The 21,229-nt window shown below is 39.6% G+C and overlaps 1 protein-coding gene across 2 annotated transcripts; it reads left to right on the top strand.

Moving 5' to 3' along the window:
- The first annotated feature begins 1,712 nt into the window (after nt 1-1,712).
- LOC102058742 (arg8-vasotocin receptor-like) lies at nt 1,713-11,087 on the top strand. Of its 2 annotated transcripts, XR_003562130.2 has the most exons (3): nt 1,713-4,419; nt 5,421-6,655; nt 6,970-11,087. XR_003562130.2 is itself a non-coding variant. In XM_005444030.3 (2 exons), the coding sequence occupies exons 1-2, from the start codon at nt 3,504-3,506 to the stop codon at nt 5,618-5,620; spliced, it is 1,116 nt and encodes a 371-aa protein (XP_005444087.1). In that variant the 5' UTR covers nt 1,713-3,503; the 3' UTR covers nt 5,621-11,087. The 2 variants fall into 2 exon arrangements, 1 of the variants encoding a protein (XP_005444087.1); XM_005444030.3 differs by having other exon boundaries at nt 5,421-11,087.
- The last annotated feature ends 10,142 nt before the right edge of the window (nt 11,088-21,229 follow it).

Genomic DNA, 21,229 nt, shown 5'->3' with positions numbered 1-21,229 from the left:
GTCATCTCTGTCATAATATCCACCAGTGCCAGAACAGGCTTTAAGTACAAGGCTCAGTACAGCAGACACGTCCTGTTCAAGATCACCAACTTCTCGAATACCACATTTTCTGCAGTGCTTCCAATAATACAGCTTGCTCAGCCTAGAGGAGCAATGGCTTCAGGGTGCCTAGCAGTGCCCCTGGTACCTACAGGAAGGCTGGCATGAGGTCCAAGCCAGGCTTTTGCACTAGTGGTCATGGCAGAAGAATGAGAGAAGGTGGTCAGAATTAGGGGAGGGTGTGTTGGCACGTAAGGAAAGCTTTTTCACAGTGAAAATAAGTAAGAGTTTGCAACCGGTTACCCAGGGAGGTTTTGGGGCCTAAGCTCTTGGAGGTTTTCAAAACCTGACTGGACAAACCCTAAGTCAACTGGTCTGGATTCAGTGTTGTCCCTGCCTTGAGCAGCTGTGTGATTCTGTAACTCTAAGCAGACATCTAAATGTAAGTGTTAATCTGTGAGCTGAATCCCTCCCTATTAGCTAACCAACAAGCTTTAGATGAGAACCCACACTGAGAAATTAAGCAGAAGTTAATTAGAATGTGCCTTCGCACACTATTGAAAGTAAATAATTTAGGAAAAGGATTTAACTTGGACAGATATGGTTTGGAATGAAGCAAAGCTGGGGAACAGGAAAAGGACATGACTGGAGTAAAAGAACAGCTAAGACTCTTTAAATATTTTCATCTGTAACCCTGTTTTTCTTTTCTGAGTGAGTTACATTCCCAGAGTGGATTCAGTTTCAATATAACATTGTCCTGAATGTCTGCTAATGTGGATGAAAAAGATGGAAAGGGTGCAATTCAAAGGTATGAAACCATTAACATATATTGAACTGATTATATGCAAGATGGAGTAGAATCTTACATCACTAGGACAACTTCTGCAAGGAGGCCCACCTCCCTTTTTATAAACATGGCAAAGGCCAGTCATTACACAGTGTGCTTCCCTTTAACCTGTGTCCACTCGCTGAGCGTGACACCTATTATAGCGTGTCTGCTGCTCAGACACTGTTGTGGGTACGTGTGTAGGCCTAGGAAGAGTTGCATGTTCCCAGGGATCTTGTTGAACTGTTCTAGGTGTAGGTGATAAAACACCTTTGCCTGAAATAATATGTCTACCCATACATCATGCCTTGCGAAAATTTTACAAACGTATGCTTCTGGTACTAAATTCTGGTTAGTCTTCCAACAGTACCCCAGAAGTGACTTGTGTTGTGTATTTTGATCCTTTTACATATAATTCATATATAATCTTTCAGATCATGAAATATAAATTTACTTTTATCTTCCTTGCCTGACCCTGGGCTCAGTTTTCTGTTTAATATGTTCCTCTTTCAACTCACTTAGTCCCAGCTCTGCCTAGATGTACATGTTTACTCTGTATCCTGCTAGAAGAATAAAGATCCCACCTAGCTTTTTGTTCACTCATGGAGTGAGGATAGTCAAGATAAATGATTTTGGAGCACACACCTGAAATTTTGTCTCCATCTGAAGGCAGAACTGGAGATGAGCCAGCCTGCTCTACAGCACAGTGTTTGCCATCAGCAGAATTGCCAGGGATTCATGCTTTGTGGCCAATTCAGTTACTCTTCTACAAGTTGCTGGGTGGAGGGAGGGAGGGTGAGCGTGCAAGCAAACCTGTTTGTTCCCTTATGGCCTTGCCATGCTGTTTCCCACTAATTGAGATAGATTCCAAATGGGGGTTCGGGGTAAACTAAAAGGAAACGACCTCAGGAATGCAAGTTTCCTGCAAACAGGCTTCCATTTAGGAAAAAAAATTATCAGGTGTAATTACATTAAGTTGTTGTGATTCATACTCTTTGCAACATGTTCTTAGAGAAAAGCCATTGTAGGCTCAGGCAGCTGCAGCAGCGTTGAGCCAGATCTGGATTATGGGTACCTATGTCTGCTGGTGGTGGCAAAGCTTCCTGAGATTGTTCAGCTTGTCTGTTGTCTGTTCTCATAGTCTTACCCTTGCTTGAAGTATTAACATCAGTCCCATGGTGGGAAAGAGGGAGAGGAAAGAGATCATGCTGTTTTTATACGCTGTTGTAGTCTACCTCAGCATCTTGTTTATGAATTTCACCCTTCCCCTGTCTGTTGATACTTGAAAACATTTACCGCCAAAGAGATGGTAGTCTGTTTGTGAGATTCTTGAGCGGGTATTATAACATATTCATGATCACAGTGATTAGTCAGTGTACATGCAGTTTTATGTACTATACGTGCAGCGTGGACATAATTTAACCTTATCGGTTTCATCTTCAGAAAGACTTCGAATTACCAGTGTTCTAACTGTAACCAAAAGGATATGAGTGCTCTAGCTTCAAACAAGATTGCATACAAATATGTGTTGTCTTTCATATAAAATTAATTAATTTTATTAAATCTCTCTTTGGTGATTAAGAGGGCAGACTGAGAGAGAACAAATGAAATTAAATCAAAATTGCTGTTCTTATCTGCCACTAACAATATGCGAAAGTCATACTGGAAGGTAAGAATAATGAAATACTTGTCATCATGGTACAACTTACTCCACAAAACCAAAAAGGATTAAGTACTGAAAAATGACCTCCCAGCCTTTAGCACTATAGTAGAGTAGAGACCCTTGCAAATTGTTTCATGTAGAGACCTTTTCCTTAGTTGGATTTCTCACTGAATTTTCACTTACTTTTCTATTAAATTCTCAGTAGACTTGCAGTCCCATTAAAAGTAATTAATTTCACATGTGTTATTTTTAATTTTTCTGAGAAAATACCTCTTAATCTTGACCCTGTCTTGAAACAAAAATGATTATTTTGATGGCAGTTCAAATTTATTTTTTTTTAGAATCAGGTGACTCCAAAAAAGGGAAAAAAAATAAAAAGGCTATGGAAAAATGCATTTCTTTGTCTCTGCTGCATTTAGGATGTGGTTGTGCCCCAGGAGCCTAGAGAATTGCAGTTATGATGCGCCCTGGGCTCAGGGGCCCAACTTTCCGTCTACGTATAAAAATTCCTCCCTCTTCAGCCGAAGCGTGTACTTCTGGTCTGCGTAAAAAAAAAAAATAAAATTTGCAAGAACTCTCCTGAGTGCGATCATTGTAAGTATGATTTTGGCCACAGCTATTTACAAGACAGAAGTGAGTAATTGAATTACGCTGAGCCTCTGAAGTTTGCCTTTTATTTATGTGTTTCCCCCAGTTGCGTGGCTCGGTCTGCCGTTGGCTGCAGTCCCTGCAGCCTACCCGAGGGCTCTGCAGTTACGTAAGGCTCTGTCTGCTGGGAGCCTATATAAAGCCTTTCTGCATGCCAGCAAGAGACAGAATTTTATCAGGATCCAGGTCCCACTGCTTTAGTTCGCACAAGCAGGAGGAGATTTTCTGGTAGATTGAAACCTGAGGCTGGTTTGTTTGCCAGCCAGTACTTCACAGCTGTCAACCTGAGTTACAAGTAGCAGTTACTGTAAGTAGCTTCTGTGCATTATGAAGAATTTTTCATTTCCTATGCAGGATAACACACATCAGACCGAGAGTTCTTCTCCTCACAGATTCCTGACTTTGACAAATCAGTCAGATCCTGTTGGAAGACCAGAGAGAGATGAGCGATTAGCTCAAGTAGAGATTGCTGTGCTGGGGGCCATATTTCTGACAGCGTCTGTGGGCAATTTTATTCTCATACTGGTGCTGTGGCGAAGAAGAAAGAAGCTTTCTAGGATGTATGTGTTCATGCTTCACCTCAGCATTGCTGACTTAGTGGTAGCCTTTTTTCAAGTGCTGCCTCAGCTTTTATGGGATATTACAGATGTTTTCATAGGGCCAGATTTCTTGTGCAGAATTATCAAGTATCTACAATTGCTGGGCATGTTTGCCTCCACGTATATGATAGTGGTCATGACAGTGGACAGATATCAAGCGGTTTGCTACCCTATGGTCACTTTCCAGAAGAAGAGAGCTCTCTGGAACATCCCCATTTGCACCAGCTGGTCTATATCACTGATTTTTAGCCTACCACAGGTATTTATCTTTTCTAAGACTGAAATATCTCCAGGTGTCTTTGAATGTTGGGGTGAATTTATTCAGCCATGGGGCCCAAGGGCATACGTGACTTGGATTTTTGTAGTTATATTCTTCATTCCCTCAGCCATCCTTATCATGTGCCAGGTTAAGATTTGCAAAATAATCAAAAGAAATATATATGTGAAAAACCAGAATGAATATGAAGTAACAAATCAGAAGCAAGTCCTGCCATCCCGAGCAAGCAGTGTGAACTGTATTTCAAAGGCTATGATCAAGACTGTAAAAATGACAGTGGTGACAGTTGTTGCGTATGTTCTCTGTTGGTCACCTTTCTTCATTGCACAGCTGTGGTCTGTGTGGTTCCCCAGTGTCATGACTGAAGGTAAGATACTCTCCATCCTCATTCATAACTTCATATAAGGCTAGCATATTGCTGTATTGCTTTATATTTGTAAAAGTTACATGTGATCATTTGAGCATGATTAAAAAAGGAATTCCTGGATTTATTATCTACTGTATTTAATTAGGTACCCAGAACTTGATGTGTTGTGTGATCAACACACACATACAAGTGTGTATTTCATGTGTGTGTTTTGAGTGGTTAATGATTTAAAGATTAACTACCAACAGTGAAAAGTATCACCTGCTCCAGCAAGGGTTCAGACTTTTAGAAGTTTTAGATATTATAGCAGCAGTATTTTTGGTTCTTAAGGTGAAAAGGAGTAATTAACTGTTGAAAGTAATACAATAAATATTTCTTATTTACTGGGTAGGACAGTGATATTATAAGACATCTCATTTTTTTTGAATATCGAAATCATATTGATGAAATGTCTGTAATACACTATGAAACAATTAGAAGTTGTGAAACAGCCATTTATAAAGCAAAAAAGCATGCCTGAGAGAGGTATCAAAGAATGCCATGTTGTAAACAAGATTAATCTTGTCAAACTTCTGAACTCAAAGATATAAACCAAAGGGGAAAATATGATAATAGCTCTGTCTGATGAAAAAAAAATCTTCTGATCTTTAAGAATTCTTCCTGCCAGTGTGAATTTGAGTCTTAATCTACATACATTTATATCTATCTATCTATCTATCTGTATTTATCTGTATCTGTATAGCAGGTTAGTAATTGCTTTCAAATGTAATAGAGCTACATCAAAAAAGAGCTATATGGAACCATTTAACTCTGAAATGCATACAATACAGTGTGCTTCATACCTTCAACAGTACAAACTGCATTGAATAAATGGGAATTTCCTACTATTTAATTAACTTTAATATATGAACAGGCACACCAGAAAGCAGCAGACTGTGAAAATGTTACTTAGTTATATGAGTGTTTTATTTACTGTTATTGCTTTAACTATTTAATTTTAGGTTCGGCATTCACCATTATCATGCTCCTCGGCAATTTAAATAGTTGCACCAACCCGTGGATTTACATGTATTTTTGCGGCCACATTCCGTATTGCAAAAATAAGCAGCTGGAGAATACCTCGGCTCAAGAGGAATCAATGATCACAGGGAGCATTCAACTCATAGACAGAGACCCTGAGGAAAACAGTACTTCTGCATAAATATTGGATGTTTTTTGTTGTTTTGTTACATTTGCTATGTTCACAAGACATACTGATATTTTACCACCGTCCCTCATTTTATGGATAAGGAGGCTGGAAAATTATCTTTTGTTGTATAAATATATTTCTGTGCAGTTCTGTAGCATATACAGAAAGTTTCTGTGTTGTGCAAGCCTGACTCAGTGCTTCCATCACCTCTGTGTTATCAGAATGAATTCTTGTAAAGACTGGCAAAGATACATGAAAGTATCAGAAATATTTTGTGTCCTAAAATACTTTCTCTTTTGTGATTCTGGATTTCTAACCAGTAAAATTTTACAACTAACTGGTCCAACAAATTGAAACATAATTGGAAAGAAGTCTGGCATGATTAGACTTGAATATGTTTTTAAATTGAACCATGAATTGTTTGTCATTCTGATGTAACTGGGGGACAGTCTGGCAAATCTTGAGAAGGCAGAAGAAGGTCAGAAAAACACTTTGCCAGCTATTATTAACACCTATTTTAAATTAACTCCTTATATACATTTGTAAAATGCCAAGCAGCTTAATACAATTAAAAAAAAAATAATTCAGTGTGTTTGAGACACCGCACACCTACTTTGGTTTCAGATGCCATTGTGGATCACAGGTGTCGGCAGCATAGTAGCAGGTCCAGGTTTGTGGCTTCACACCATGGGATTTGATCTTCCATGCATTCCGTGATGTGCAAGCAGTTACCTGAAACCCCACATAGATACACAAATGTCCACATACTTTAAATAAAAATGGTTGCTAGGAACATACATTTTCATTTGGTATTCAGACCTATTTGTTTTGGTGTGCAATTTATTGACAGAGTGTGCGTAGAACCCCTTCAGGCTCAAATTCCATTATTTCCTCTTCGTGGTAAAAATAAATCTGCATATCTTTATCTCAAAATGCCATTTGCTTGTTAGTTTGTGGGTGTTTTATGCAGGTACCTATTTATTCCCCTTTCAGTGTCTGCAATCTAATCAGAGGAGTATGGAAGGAATATCAGCAAGGCTTTTTCAGGTGAGAATAGAGCTGCATTCACAGAGATTCTCCATGATACTTGCACGTCATCTGCCTACATTATACTATGTTTCATCAGTGCTCTTCACATTTCATTTTTATGAGTGCTAGCAATCTCAAATTTCAGTGGAAAAGCTATAAAAGCGGCGGGTGGGGGTTGACAGTCTTTAAATTGTACTCAAAGAAATATCGATTTAAACTAAATACTGATTGGATTGTGAGAAGTGCTGCTGCACAATGAATAGTTACACTTCAGGTTAATGTCTGCTGATAATGACTGATTATTCTATGGTTTCTATTCCCTGCATATTTAGACCAGATAGAGGTATGAACCAAATATTGCTGTTCTTATGATGGGGAAAGCTAGTGTCCCAGTCCAGCTGGCAAGAAGAACAGGTCTCCAGCAAGTAGGAAGAGGAAGAAGGTGGATGAAGACAGTACCAGAGCCAGATAGGAATGGAAAGAGTCTTTATGTAATTTCATATTATAATTGCAATTGATAATTTTTTCTTGCTGTTTTTTTGTCCCCTTCTCTTTAATTAATAGTTGTTAATTCTACCACACAACATGTTCCCTGTTAGAGCAATTCTGTAACTGTCAGCGTCCTTGTCTGGGGTATGAACATCCAAGATACAATCCATACTATTGATAGGATATTTGTTATATTCAGCCATTGATTTTCTAAGACTTTAAGTCAAATTAGCTCTCAGCTTCTCCTTTATGACTTAATCCAGTGGTTAGTGATGGGCATTTACTTTTTCCACTTCCTTTGCAGTTAGTTACGTAGTAGAATATGCAATGTTCAAAGGAAATGTAAATAGAAATGCTTTGAGGAATCACCTGTGTCATTGTACTACTGGATTTGCAGCAAAACACACTGAAAGCCTCAAAAGTTATAATTTGCAAGGAAAACAGGCATTTAAATTGTGTGCAAATATTCATCCAGATCCAGAACTGATGTAAGTCACAGCACTGCTCGGAGACTGCGGTGGAGCTGTGCTATTTTACACCACCTGATCCGACCTCTGATATTTAAAAGGTATAACTTCTGCTACTTACATTTCTGCATGGCTCATGTATTTGTTATTGGCTTTATAAATAATTTGGTAGAGCTCAATTTCTTAAATAACAATAGCTCAATGTTTTCTATAAAAGTCTGAGAGCGGTATTACTGTCCATATTTCAGATATTTTGATCATGTAATGAATGAAATGCCAGATCTTAAGTTCAGTAGTGAATGCCCACTGTCTGTAATGTTCAAAACAATGATATTTTTACTTCTCAAGTGCTTGCTTTCTGCTTTTTTCATTTTCTTTCCCCTGACATCAGTCCCACTGTTAAGAAAAATAAAGGTTACTGCACTGCAGTGTTAAACTACAGGCTATGGATGCTTTTAGTTTCAGTCTGTCAGGAAGTATGTGAACATGGGTATTCCTGCTTTTTTCCTAGCGAAGTGAACCAGGCTGCATTTTCCAGATGTAAGTCATTATCCTGCATGGCCTGTCCCTGCCCCATGGGCAGCACTGACCCGACAAACACACTCAATGGGGAGTTTGGTTCCAGTCCACAATTTTCTGTCAAAACTAATTTTCAAATGATGGAAATTCATTTTGATAACTCTTTCTTTTTTTTTTTTCTTTCTTTTTTCTAATAAAGTGTCCTTTACAGGTCTTTTCTTATTCCTTAAAGAAAAAGACATTTAAAAATACAATGAGATTTTTCTCTTTGTAGATTTCATCATCAGCTTTCTTGGGAGTTGTAGTTTGAGCACCTCGTGCCCTTGTTTTTCACTGTATTTTGATTCTTCAGCTGGACAATATCTTTTCCAATTCACTGTCACTTAGATTTCCAATAGGCATTACAGTGCCTCATTAAGAGGAATGACTGAGACATCCCTGTAGTCTGGCCAGGGTGTTTAATCCATATGGGAGAGTCAGGAACTCGAACGTGCAAGTCCCTGGAGGCACTCTGGAAACACCTGCAAATGAGAAAATCCAGTTATCAGATGAAAGCCTTCCTCATCAATGCCTAGATTCTGTTTACACATACAAATAATTTCTGAGCAGAAAAATACATAGCATACAACTTCACACTCTTGAAGTGAATGGTTGTGTTGTTGCTGCTGGCACCGCAATATAGTTTTTTGTTATCTAGTGGGCCTTTTTTTTGCTCTTCAGGCTTTTTACCACTTTGGAAAGGCACAGTTCAGTAAAAGGAATTAGGTTCTTTCTTAAAAATTCTTGGTTTGTGTTTTGCAGTACAGAAAAGAAGAATCAATGTAATGTAACTATTAGTTCTTTATAGATTTATTACAGAAGAAAAGAAAACCAAAACCCAAACCCTAGCAGAATGAAAGGAAAATCCCAACATGTTTTGCATTCTTTACAGTATATTTTGATAATTCTGTTATTTTACAGAACTGCTGCTGTATTTTCATAGCCAGTCCTAGTTCCGATACTTGTAAATGGTGAACACTGAAGCCAGAGGTGTTGGGTAATATTCTCTTTATTCTTGCAATGAAATGATGCTGACAAATTTTAAGGATGGTGCCAAACTGATGTCCTGCCAATTTCAATTTGATCACTTAGTTCTGACAGTGGTAACTGGTCATTGGGTCAAATAAACTGCTCCTGTCTCTGTGTTGTTCAGGGAAGACTGTGTGTAACAGTCTAACATCACAACAGATGTGATTCCAACAGACCCAAGTTGGAACTGGCAGATTTTATTGTGTGAAGCAGACATGGCATGCAGACATGGCTGTATTGTCTAGTTCCCAAACACTTGGCCAGGATAAAAGTATCAAGAGATTGTGAATGTTAGCTATTCTTGGCTGAAAAGTATCATGAGCAGACAAAGGCAAAGCAAGATTAGCCAGCTACTCGGTTCTTTCAGTCAAATCCAGTTTGCGTTGGATTCCTTAGAGGGGGGAAAAAACAAAACAAAACAAAAAAATAGTGCAAGCCATTTTCTGTCTTCATAAGGTAGGGATTTGATCCTCAATACCCTGGTTATCTACAGGAAACTTCCATAATTGTGAAACAGATGATTCATACATGCAGCAAAACAGGATTGCAAAGGAATAGGAATCGTATTACTTAAAGTAAAGCAGTCACAAAGAAACTATTTACTACTGTATTAGCTGATCCATATATATTTGAACTGAAAGGAAATCACACTCTTAGAAAATCAGCAAGAAAGCTTGATGTAATTTGTGCTACCACATCAAAACTCCAACTATCCCCAAACCCACTTCCTCAGTCCTATGTGTGCCAGCACCAGGTCCGTCTATGCTCTCACGGTCCCAGGTAGAGCCTCATGATCTGCCATACAGTTTCCAAATGCTACCGGCCCTAATATCTTGCAGAGGTATCCCACGTTGTCTTTACTTTGCCTCTCTGAAATAAAACGATAGAAGCTGTGTCTTTTTCTTGGGCTTATGTGGTGCTCCTGTTGTTGCCACTTGAGGACCTTTGGAGGGCCATCTCATTAACAAAGCAAATTCTGGGCATCTTTACAAGCCCTTGGTAAAATTTCCATTACTTTGTGCTTTACTTTTTCAGGCACAAAAGAAAGCATAGGCTTTGAGTGAAACTAAGCAGGCCATAACTACTCCCTCTTGCTTTCTTTTCTTACCAACACAGCAGACCAAAGCATGTGCTTTCCACCATTAAGTCATAGCGACTAATTTAATCTATGCTATCATCCAGCTCCATAATGAACTTTGGAGGCAATGAAACTCTAACCAAAGGCTTTTTGAATTTCCATCCAAATGTTGCCCTATAGATGCTGTGCAAACTTATTCAAGTGCTATTGTATTCATCAGATGCTTTTTTACATCATGACTGACACTCTGAAAGATCTTCAGGAGTGTGGATTTCTTTCATGCATCCATTTCAGTATACTTCCCCCAAATTGTTAAAATTGTACATTACCTAAATTTTACCAACAAGTCTCCTGAATTCTGAGTTAACAACAGCGGAATCAGTAGGACCTCATAAGGAAACATTTCAACACCATCTAGGAAAGAATTCTGAAAAAATGCCAAACAAAAGCATCTAACCTTGAAGGTCTCGAAAATTTTGTCTGGGGAGTTGGGCACAGCTAGAGACAAACATCAACTTACACCCCAGTAACCATTTTTCAAGAGAATTGATGCAGTAACAGATATTAAAACCAGATATAAGAAAGGCTCAATATTTCTGTCATCATCATCATCATATAACCTACAATAAATTTTAAAACAAAACATTACCTTGGCACAGTGTGACATATGTAGATCAGTTCTGAAGCTAAAATAATCCAAAACACATCTTAATAACAAATGCAACTTTTCTCTCTGATCTTGCTATTTTATTTAGCTATAAAGATGTAGATAAGTTCTTTGATTCCAAGATTCTTGTTCTGTGAATTCCATGAAGCTACCTGAAGATGAATTTTGGGACAAAACATTAAAAAATTGTTTCATGTTTATATGTTTATTTGTGTACATATTAAACAAAAATTGTTGCTTTAAGATGCCGGTTGTATTCCTTGGCTTAATCTTGAGTTCAGTTACCTGTATCACCATGTTTGAAGAGATACTAGGAATAAATAATCTGCTAGCTATCACAGTATATTGGAAATGTTTGCCCATGTCTCTAAATGTGTTGGTAGATGTCTGGCCTCAAATGATTTAATGCTGAGTGGCTCCAGCTTTTGACTTACTGATGGGAAAAATCGTACTTCATCATAGAGAATACAAGCCTTCTGGCAAGCACAGACATGATGTGAACACACTCCTTATTGATACATTTAATACAAATTCCAGTCTGCTGGCAATGTGATTCATATTCTTGATTCTCTGTTGACAAGACTGATGCAGTCTCATGTTCTGAGATGGTACGTGTTCAGCTGTAACTGAACTCATGAAAAATATGTGAGCCAAACTTCAGGGGAAGTAACACTTATTTTCTGCTCAGCACCTGGGTATCTTGGAGTGTAATGCATTTGCTGTGAAAGAAGAGATTTAAAACTCTGCTGCAGCATTTGGGCTTTATTTGTTTTCGTTCACACAGGGGAGTAATATGGGACTGTATGACACTTATATGTAGACTATATTAAAGGAATGATATGATGGCAAGTCAACCACTTAGAGCTCCAGAAGTGCCTGAATGTCGTTGGTATGCATGTGCTTAATGCACACATTAATGACACGGAGCTGCCATAGGGCTCCTCTGCTGCTGCTCCTGCAGATCCTGGATGAGCATGCCCAGCATATACACAGTCACTGGGAAATTTTGCTGCCAAAGGCTCCCTGATGAGGATGTGGAAGATCAAATAGGAATGAGACGTCATATGAAAGCTCCCTTAGAGTGCACTAAGAGTGCGCATGCACTAAAGGTGCATTCCGGGTGGCTAAAGCATATTTAGGTTGTGAACAGCGATGACTACAGATGATCAGAACCAGACCACATCTATTATTAACAAGGCTGTCTGCCCATGGAAGTAAGCACACAGAGGCAAGGTGATCAAGAAGCCTCTCCGTATTGGAGGCACTAGCACAGGAATATCCTTAGCTACTTCTTGTGCTTTTTTTGTGATGAAACAATGCACTGAATATCCAGCTGGGCATGAACCCAACAAAGCAAGTGACTAGTGGGTGGACATTGCCACAGTGCGTACAGGTGGCTGTGCAGGGTGTCACTGGCTGTTCTGGGAGCAGGCGTGCTCTGCCCCACGCTCCCCCCACCTCCACCTCTTCCTCATGGGGCTAAAAGAAGATGACGTGTGGTTGCATCTCTGCAACAGATAAATGGCTTTACTGACTCCTTTTCTCTACAATGTCACCTTAGCCTGGTACTTTTGGTAGAAACCCTGTAATGATTCTGCAAGAGAAGGGGATTACCCTATGGCAGAGGTTTTGTTCTGCTGAGAATGAGACAGTTAAGCTCATTTTACTCGCAATTTAAGCAAGGACTGTCTCTAAGCCACAAAGTGTTGAATTTTGTTTTTAATTACCTGGGGGCACTATAAAAAATACATTTTCAGGCACTGAAATGGAGGAACCAAACTGAGTGAATACCTGACATGAATTAATCAGTAGGTTCAGGTTCCTCTAATAAAGATTCTTTTCTATAAATCAAAGCAGATGAGAGGAATATCATAAATGTAAAATTAGGCTAATCCTCTTGAATTTTAAGCTGTCGAGGCTGCAGGTTAGAATTCATTGATATAAGACTAAGAGTTAACTTGAGACTGTGATCAAATGAAATACAGTATTTTATGTCCATAATCTGTAAAATATCTGGAGTCACAAAAGGACTACCCTCAGAATGCTATCAAATACTGTTGTATAAATCAATTTCTAAGATAAGTCCATCTTTTTATAATAAGAACTGCCATGTCAGAAATAGATGTGTCTACATGTTAAAATTTAATCTTGTGATTTGATACAAACTCCGTGAATTGTAATACTCTGTTATTTTCTGTACTGCTCTCGAAAGCCGAAATATTTTTTCTACCCTCAGGTTAAAAAATCAATTACAAATCTATACATGCATTTGTGTCCTGGAGGGAAATGTAGAGCTGATTAAAAAAAAAATAATCTCAGGAATGAACTGCTTTTAAATTGTTCCTCCTGCATCTGTAACAGAAAGAAATTGTGCAAAATATTTTTCCTAGAAATTTCAACATTTCTGTTAACACTGAACATTATGAAAATATATTCTGAGTAATCTATGTAGCTAGAATATGTCTCCATATAGTAGTGTAGAAATATCTTTTACTTCAAATTTAGTACTTTAGATCTATATAATTTCACATTGTTATCAAATTGTGATTTACCTTGTAACACTGAGAATGGAAAACAGGAATGGAAATGCTTTTCCAAATTCTACTCTGAAAACTCTTTTAAACTTTACTTCTTTAAATTCCGATCTTCACTGAATGCCCCAGAACTCTAAAAATTGGTAAGTTAGTTTTATTATTTCAAGTTATTACAAAATGTCCTACCCCTCTGGTATAAAAGGTAATACAAATGAGTTAGATGAATATGCATTAGTGGCACAAACATTTACACTTCATTGTTATGGTGTGTTGACCCTGGCTGGACGCCAGGTGCCCACCAAAGCTGCTGCATCCCTCCCCTCCTCAGCTGGGCAGGGGAGAGGAAACATAGCAAAAGGTTCATGGACCAAGACAAGGACAGGGAGATCACCCACCAGCTGCTGTCTCGGGCAAACAGGCTCGATTTGGGCAAAATAGTTTAATTTATTACCAATCACATCAGAGTGAGGTAATGAGAAAATAAAACCTAAATCTTAAAACCACCGTCTCCTCACCCCTCACTTCTTCCCAGGCTCAACTTCACCCCCAGCTTCCTCACCTCCCCCCGCCAGCAGCAGGGACGGGGCCTGGGGGCTGCGCCCAGCCCCTCACACCTGTCCCTGCCGCCCCTTCCCCCTCAGGGGGAGGCTCCTCACACTCTGCCCGGCTCCAGCCCGGGGTCCCCCCCACGGGGCGCAGCCCTTCAGGCACAGACGGCTCCAGCCTGGGTCCCCCGCGGGGTCACCAGCCCGGCCAGCAAACCTGCCCCAGCCCGGGCTCCTCTCCCCACGGGGACACAGGCCCTGCCAGGACCCTGCCCCAGCACGGGCTGCCCACGGGGTCACAGCCCCCTTCGGGCACCCCCTGCTGCGGCGTGGGGTCCCCAGGGGCTGCAGGTGGGGATCTGCCCCACCGTTACCCTCCATGGGCTGAGGGGCACAGCCTGCCTCACCAGGGGCTTCCCCAGGGGCTGCCGGGGAACCTCTGCTCCGGGCCTGGAGCCCCCCCTGCCCCTCCGCCTGCACCGGCCTGGGGGGCTGCAGGGGTGCTCCGCTCACATATAGAGTAATAGAATCACAGAATCACTTAGGTTGGAAAAGACCTTTAAGATCACCAAGTCCAACTGTTAACCCAGGACTCCATGTCCCTAAGCACCGCATCTATGCATTTTTTAAACACCTCCAAGGGACGGTGATTCCACCACCTCCCTGGGCAGCCTGTTCCAATGCTTGACCACCCTTCACTGAAGAATTTTTTCCTGATATCCAATCTAAACCTCCCCTGGCACACCTTGAGACCATTTCCTCTTGTCCTGGTGCTTGTTATCTGGGAGAAAAGACCAACACCCACCTGCCTACAACCTTCTTTCAGGTAGTTGTAGAAAGTGATACAATATCCCTTGAATATTCTTACTTCTTTCTCTAGCTGCAATTGCTGTTTGTGCAGTTTCCCCCCTTCTTAGATATGTTATCACAGAGGTGCTACCACCATTGCTGATGGCTTCAGCCTTGGCCAGTAGCGGTTTCATCTTGGAGCCGGCTGGCATTGGCTCCACCAGACACGGGGGAAGCTTCTGGCAGCTTCTCCCAGAAGCCACTCCTGTAGCCCCCCTGCTACCAAATTCTTGCCATGCAAACCCAATACAGTTGTGCTCCACCAGGTGTGCTGCGTGCTCAGAATGTGAATAATCAACCAGAGATGAAAATGCTCAGTGTATCACATGAAAAACAATAAAAATCAGAAAACTGGCTTGGTTCAAAAAAAGATCTTATCTGAACCAAGGTTTGAAACCAAGTGCATATACACCTTCAAACATACAAATTCTGCATTTAACATAAAGGCAAGCTGCAGGAGAAGATACCTAAAAAGCTTCTTCATCTCCTAGGGTATTTAGGACTTACCATGATATTACAAATACAGTAACATATAAACATGATTGTTGCCCAATCTGGCAACATCCCTGTAAATAACCAGTTAATCACATCTATCTGGTTTAAAACTTGGTTTGGCAAAAGGCTGCATCATGTAAAAACCTGTGGTTTCCTTTCTGGTATCTGGAAAAAAATGCAACCCTTTCTCCCTGGGTAGGCTTTAAAACAATATTGTGAAACACCTTAATGTGTCACATGCAGAACTATGTTTATGAACCATTTCCACGCTACGCTATGTTAGCCCAATGGTCCTGTGTGCTCCAGTTGTTGGCTTGCTGTGTAATCGAGTGGCCATTTACAACCTGTATCAATGCCAAGCAAATACATTTAAGGAAGCATAGACTGTAGAAAAGAGGCAGTTACTAAGCAAGCTTTCTGCAGCACGTATGCTACAGAACAGTAACTTGTAACAGAGATGAAAATATAGGTTTGAGGGTCAGTGAACAATGCCAATTTGTATGACACAATTACAGAGGCATTTGTGCTAACTTTTTCCTACCCTGCTGAGAATATCTACAGACTACATAATAGCTGTTAAAGTTTGCAGTTTGTTCCTTGGCAAATGAACAACAGTTCAAATTTTAATCTGGTTATATGACTTTTTTTTTTTTTTTAATGGCTGCAGTTTGAAATTGCTTGCTAGCTGGGACAATCTGACACCTCTTTCTTCCCAAGCCTTTTTTCCCCTGAAGTTTGATAGTGTCCTGTTTGAAATTGAAGTTTCAATGACTGAATCATAATCTCAAAGCCAATGAATACCCAGTGAGTGATAACAACCTGCCACCTTTTGGGCCTTCTAATCTTAGGTCTGGCTGAAGATATCAGGATTCAAGGTAACACAAGCGTCTGGAAGAACCCTTGTGAGCTGCCCTCGGGGGCTGCCCCTGTCCCTGGCACAGTCTACATCATATCTGGAGGAAGGGCTGATACACATCTTGTTCTTGTGCAAGGGGTATGTGGCCATATAAGTAGATTTCTGGTCCTTACAGATTTGTTTGTCAGAAAGGAAGATAATATTGTATAAAACAGTTATTTGTTTCATTATTCCCTTACTATCCTACAGTATGACAAAGACCTTTAAAACTCTTAAAGATGATTGTACTGGGTGCTATATAAACAGATAGATAAAAACTACTCCTTCCGTAAAATATTCACCACTTTATTTAAGACTAAATGCAACATTATCAGGTGGCCAAAAGTAGAAATTGTGAAACATTTTCAGTCAGACCACAATCTGAAAATGTGAATATTTTCCTAGCATAGTTTTTTTAATTATTATTATTTTTACTCTGTACATCAGCTGTTAAACACAGCGGCTTCCAGCCTGTGCCATCATTCAACAGTCTCACCCCACATACCAAAACACGACTCCCAAAGAGCAGCCCTGCACTGAGAATTAACTCTAGCAAGTAAATGAGGGTGCATCTTTTTCCGCCTTCATCAGCTACCAATGGCACAAATACTACTGTTAAGGTTTCCTATATCTCCAAGTTGCAATGCAGCATGATATACAATGTGTATTTCAGATACCCACAGTTGTATGGTTAAAGAAAGAGGTCAAGATATGTGCAGTCTCAGAAAAAAACAACTTGTTTATTGAAGAACAGAGATTAATTACAGGTATAATTTTACATACATTCTCATTCTTAGAGCTACTTGTCTTCCTGAATATGCAAATAGTGGGACTAAAATGGGTAAGAAAAGAAAGAAATTAGATGCACGAAAGGAGTGAGAGCTTAAAAGCTTGGTTTAATTAAAGATGAGAATACAACAATCATGGAGAATAAATAGGAATGATATCAAGGATACCAGTGAGTGCACTTCCTCAGAAGTTTGACCTAGATGAATAGCTTCAGATACAAGCTTTCTTGTAAATTGCATTAGTTTTGAACATGTCTATTTGGAAAAGCATGTTGCTGGCTTATTCTAAAGAAATTTGTCATATGGCAACAACGCTGTTTCTTTTATGAAGTGTTCTTAAATGGGAACTCCAGCAAGTTTTAAGAGTGTGAAACTTGTAAATTTTAGTATCCTAACAAATTTAGTAAATTAGTAAATCTAGTAAAATTAGTAAAAATACTAATTTTAGTATCCTAACAAGCCAGCCTACATTAAAAAAGCCTGAGTGTTAAATAAAAGTGCCAATAAATCATCCCTATTTTCATTAAGCATGCCATACTTGTCTTATTGAATGCCAATTAAATGAACAGAGGCTTCTCAAACTAATAAGGATCCAATTACATCTGAGGGCTTGTCTCTGATCTTTGCTTGAAGAAAGCAAACCGTGAAAAGTAGTTTTATCCCTGAATTTCATTGTGAATGTGATAGATCGGTTTTGGTAGCAACGCGGTAGATTGCTAGTGGTATTTGCCCCAGTTCAACCCTGGAAGAGAGAAAGCAAGAAGAAGAAGTAGCACTGAAAATCAGAAGTCAGCTCAGTCACTAGGCACTGTGGGAGCTGAGACTCTGGGGCTTGTCTGCAGGTGGAATCAGGATGACAGGTCCAAACAAGACCTGCAGCAGGACTGAATATTTGCTGTGGATTTGTGGTCAAGCGCATGATTACTTGAGGAAAATGGGCAGGCTTGAGTGTTTGTGAGGCCAGAGCAGCTGTCCCCCATCTTCCATTCTGGGTTATTCCTCAGGTTTGAGATAAGGATTATTTTTAACTTTCCTTTAATTTTGTCAGAGAAATGTGTATAAAGTATTTCAATTTTTGATGGTTTGTAGCTATCATAATAAGGTAATTTATGGGAATTCCTAAGAATCCCTCATTTGCCAGTCTAGGGGAAGATGAATATGGGCTTTGTTGGTTTAGTCTAAGAGAACCAGATCAAATGGAGAATTTGGCTCAGGGTGGGTGAAAGGTTTCAGCTAAAAAAGTGTAAGAAAAAATCGTAAAGTGTAAAAATTATCAGTTTTTCATTTAAAGATTATCAGTTTATGAACAAGTAAATAAGGATTCATCTGAAAAATAAAACAAGGTTATTTGTTTTTAATTTTCTGTTTCAATAAATTAGAGGAATCTCTCCATTTTGAATTTATCTCAATTTAATATTGTTGTCAATGCCCTAGCTTAAAAAATATGTGTTATTTAACCAGTTCTGCCTCTGGGAAAATAGTCAGTCCAATGTGCTACCAAATACAAAAGGACAGAGTATGACACAGATTTCAGGAGAATGCTCTGAGATCACTGGGTACTCACTGCTTAGCCCTCATACCATCTCTTGAAATGACTGCAAAGATGAGTGGGGACTCAGCAAATACAGATGGGGTTATAACCCCTCTATGACTGTATGTCTGTATCAGTTTTATGTCTCCTTTATGTTGTTACAGCCAACTGAGCTTCTGAAGGATATTTCTGCTAGATACACTGTTCTTCTGAACAGCTATTAAAACCTGCATTATGTGAAAAAATTATGAGGTAAAACTTCTTAGACTTCAAATGCAAATGACCAAGAAGTTAAAAACCAGGCAATGTGTTTGTTGGATCTCTCATGGAATAATAATATTAAAAATCTCCATGTATAAATTAATACCTTTATGTTTTGAAATTTGTCATACCAAGTGGCATGCTAGCAAAATGAACCCAAGGTTCTGGAAATTTTTAGCACACAGGTACTTCACTGTATAATAAAGAAAATGACCTGATATTCTTCCCACAGGTAATGCATCGTCCAGGAGACAGCACAATTTATTGAAAAGGCACCTCACTGAGAGGCAACTCCTACATTGCTACATGCAGTCATTTCCTCCAGAAATTCGTTCAAGTATTGCATTTGACTTTGCTCCTTTATGACGAGCACGCTCATCAAAAATTGAGAGTTCGTACTAATTTATAGTAAGATTAACTTTAAATGAAAAAAGTCTAGATATTGTATCGTGGAATCATTTAGGTTAGAAAGGACCTCTGGAGGAAATGGAGTCCAACACCCTGCTCAAAACAGGCCTAATTAGTCCAGCAGAGTATGCTGCGCAGATTCTAAACATCAACAATTCTATTTTCGGCTCAAAACGCTGCGTTTGTAACTAGGCAAGACCTGCTGATGGAAAATTTAAGGAATCTTATTTATTCTGTTTTTCACAGTCTGTTTTCTAAGACCATAATACTTGTGTGTTGTATTTCCCAAGCACACCTGAATTATGCCAATATACAAAGAGAGAAGTTGTCTGCTGTACTGGATTTCATCATGACTTAATCTTTACTTCTGCATCTACGTGAAGTAGTTCTTGGAATACTGCAAAGTTCTGACAATGTAGTGGAAAACCTTTTACGGATCCTTCAGACCTATTGAGCCTTTTTGTTTTGTTCTCAGATTGCAACTTATGCTACTTCTATTTATTTCTAATTTTTGGTAGCAAGGATTCTAACAGGATGGGAAGATGATTGATCTGGATGCATTCTCAGAGCTAGTTCATCATTACTGCCAACCTGCTACCAGCACACTGCTAGAATGGAGGTTTAGTGAATAAAGTGAAAACAATCACTTAACTTTCTGGAGTCTCTTTTTGTGTCTGTCTGAACCTGGCCCACAAAAATTCATGCTGCTTTGCCCTTGGTGTGTATTTTGGAAGCCAACATCTAATTTAGGCCACAGCTCTCCTCCTGAACCTGAGAGTGCTTGATTTTGGCTTCACTGTGGTTCAGGTATGAGCCCAGCCACATCTGAATGTAGCGGTGGGACGAAGACACCATACTCTCCTCACCCTTCCTGCCTCCACACTAGTGTTCTTGTATCCAAAAATAAGAGAAGTGACCATGCTGTCCTCCAGCACTTTCTCAGTCTGGATGGCTGGAGTATCGGGCTTGTGAGAGTGCACCAGCCCTGTGGCAGAGATGGCATAGGAGCCCCATCTGGGAGGTTTCTATGTAATTGTGGGGAAGACATAGGGCAGGTCAGAGCAGGAGCCTGTCTTGAATGTTTGGAGATCATCTCCAGAGAAATCAACCTTCTGATAATTATTTGGAGAGCCTACAGAGGTTAGCTGATTAATATAATTGTCTAAAGATACCCCGCGCCACTTCTCTGCTCCACACACACAGAGGGATATAGTTCTTTGAAAAGAAGTCTCAAAAATGTCCAAAATGACAGCAAGATGGGTAAGGGATTATCAGGCATGACACCTTGAGGGGTCCTGTCTGGGTAAAATTAATACTGTGGATGATAAAACTAAGCTTTGGATAGCAGGACTTTCTTGTTTGGATAAGACTAAATGCTCAATGAGAAAAGTCATGTCAAGGAGATAGAACATTTTTTTCTTTAACAGGGGCAGACAGGATTAGAAGTGGATTCATTTATCACTAATTGTCTGACAAGTAAGCTAGATTTTTACAAATGAAAGAGTGATATCAAGATGGCTGACACCCTTGTGACAGCCAAGTGACAGATTATTTCTTGTCCTTGTCCCTGTTTCTTTGAGACAGATTTGTGAACAAAGTAAGAGTGGTAAATATTTTAAACCTTTATTTCATTTAAACATTAAATATTGATGTGTTTGGTGATTTCTATAGAATCATAGAACTGTTAATGTTAGGAAAGACCTTTATGATCCCAAATCCAAAGTACCTACTTTAAGTCTCTTATATATGCACAGATGTGTGAGGGACAGTCTGGCTGGCTGGGGGCAGCTTTGGCATCCAGTATTTCTGGGATGTCCAGAGAAGAGGCTGGAGTAGTCAAGCCTGTGGCTAATGGGTGACTGTTTCATCTAGAGTCTGCCTATGCCTGCAGTTTGGGCAATGGAAATACCCTGCAAAGGCAGAACTTCCTAGGAATAATTAGCACTGAAAGCAGTGTGGAAAATTTGCTCATGGTGTCCTACAAAGCTAAAATAGCTG

The sequence above is a fragment of the Falco cherrug genome, chromosome 5, assembly GCF_023634085.1.
Source record: "Falco cherrug isolate bFalChe1 chromosome 5, bFalChe1.pri, whole genome shotgun sequence".
Taxonomy (NCBI): domain Eukaryota; kingdom Metazoa; phylum Chordata; class Aves; order Falconiformes; family Falconidae; genus Falco; species Falco cherrug.
Note: the sequence above shows the minus strand (reverse complement) of the source record. Positions and strands in the feature narration are given on the sequence as shown.

Coding starts and splice junctions, on each gene's coding strand:
- LOC102058742 (XM_005444030.3), top strand. CDS start 3,504: ATGAAGAATTTTTCATTTCCTATGCAGGATAACACACATCAGACCGAG. Junction 4,420..5,420: donor CCCCAGTGTCATGACTGAAG/GTAAGATACTCT, acceptor ATTTAATTTTAG/GTTCGGCATTCACCATTATC.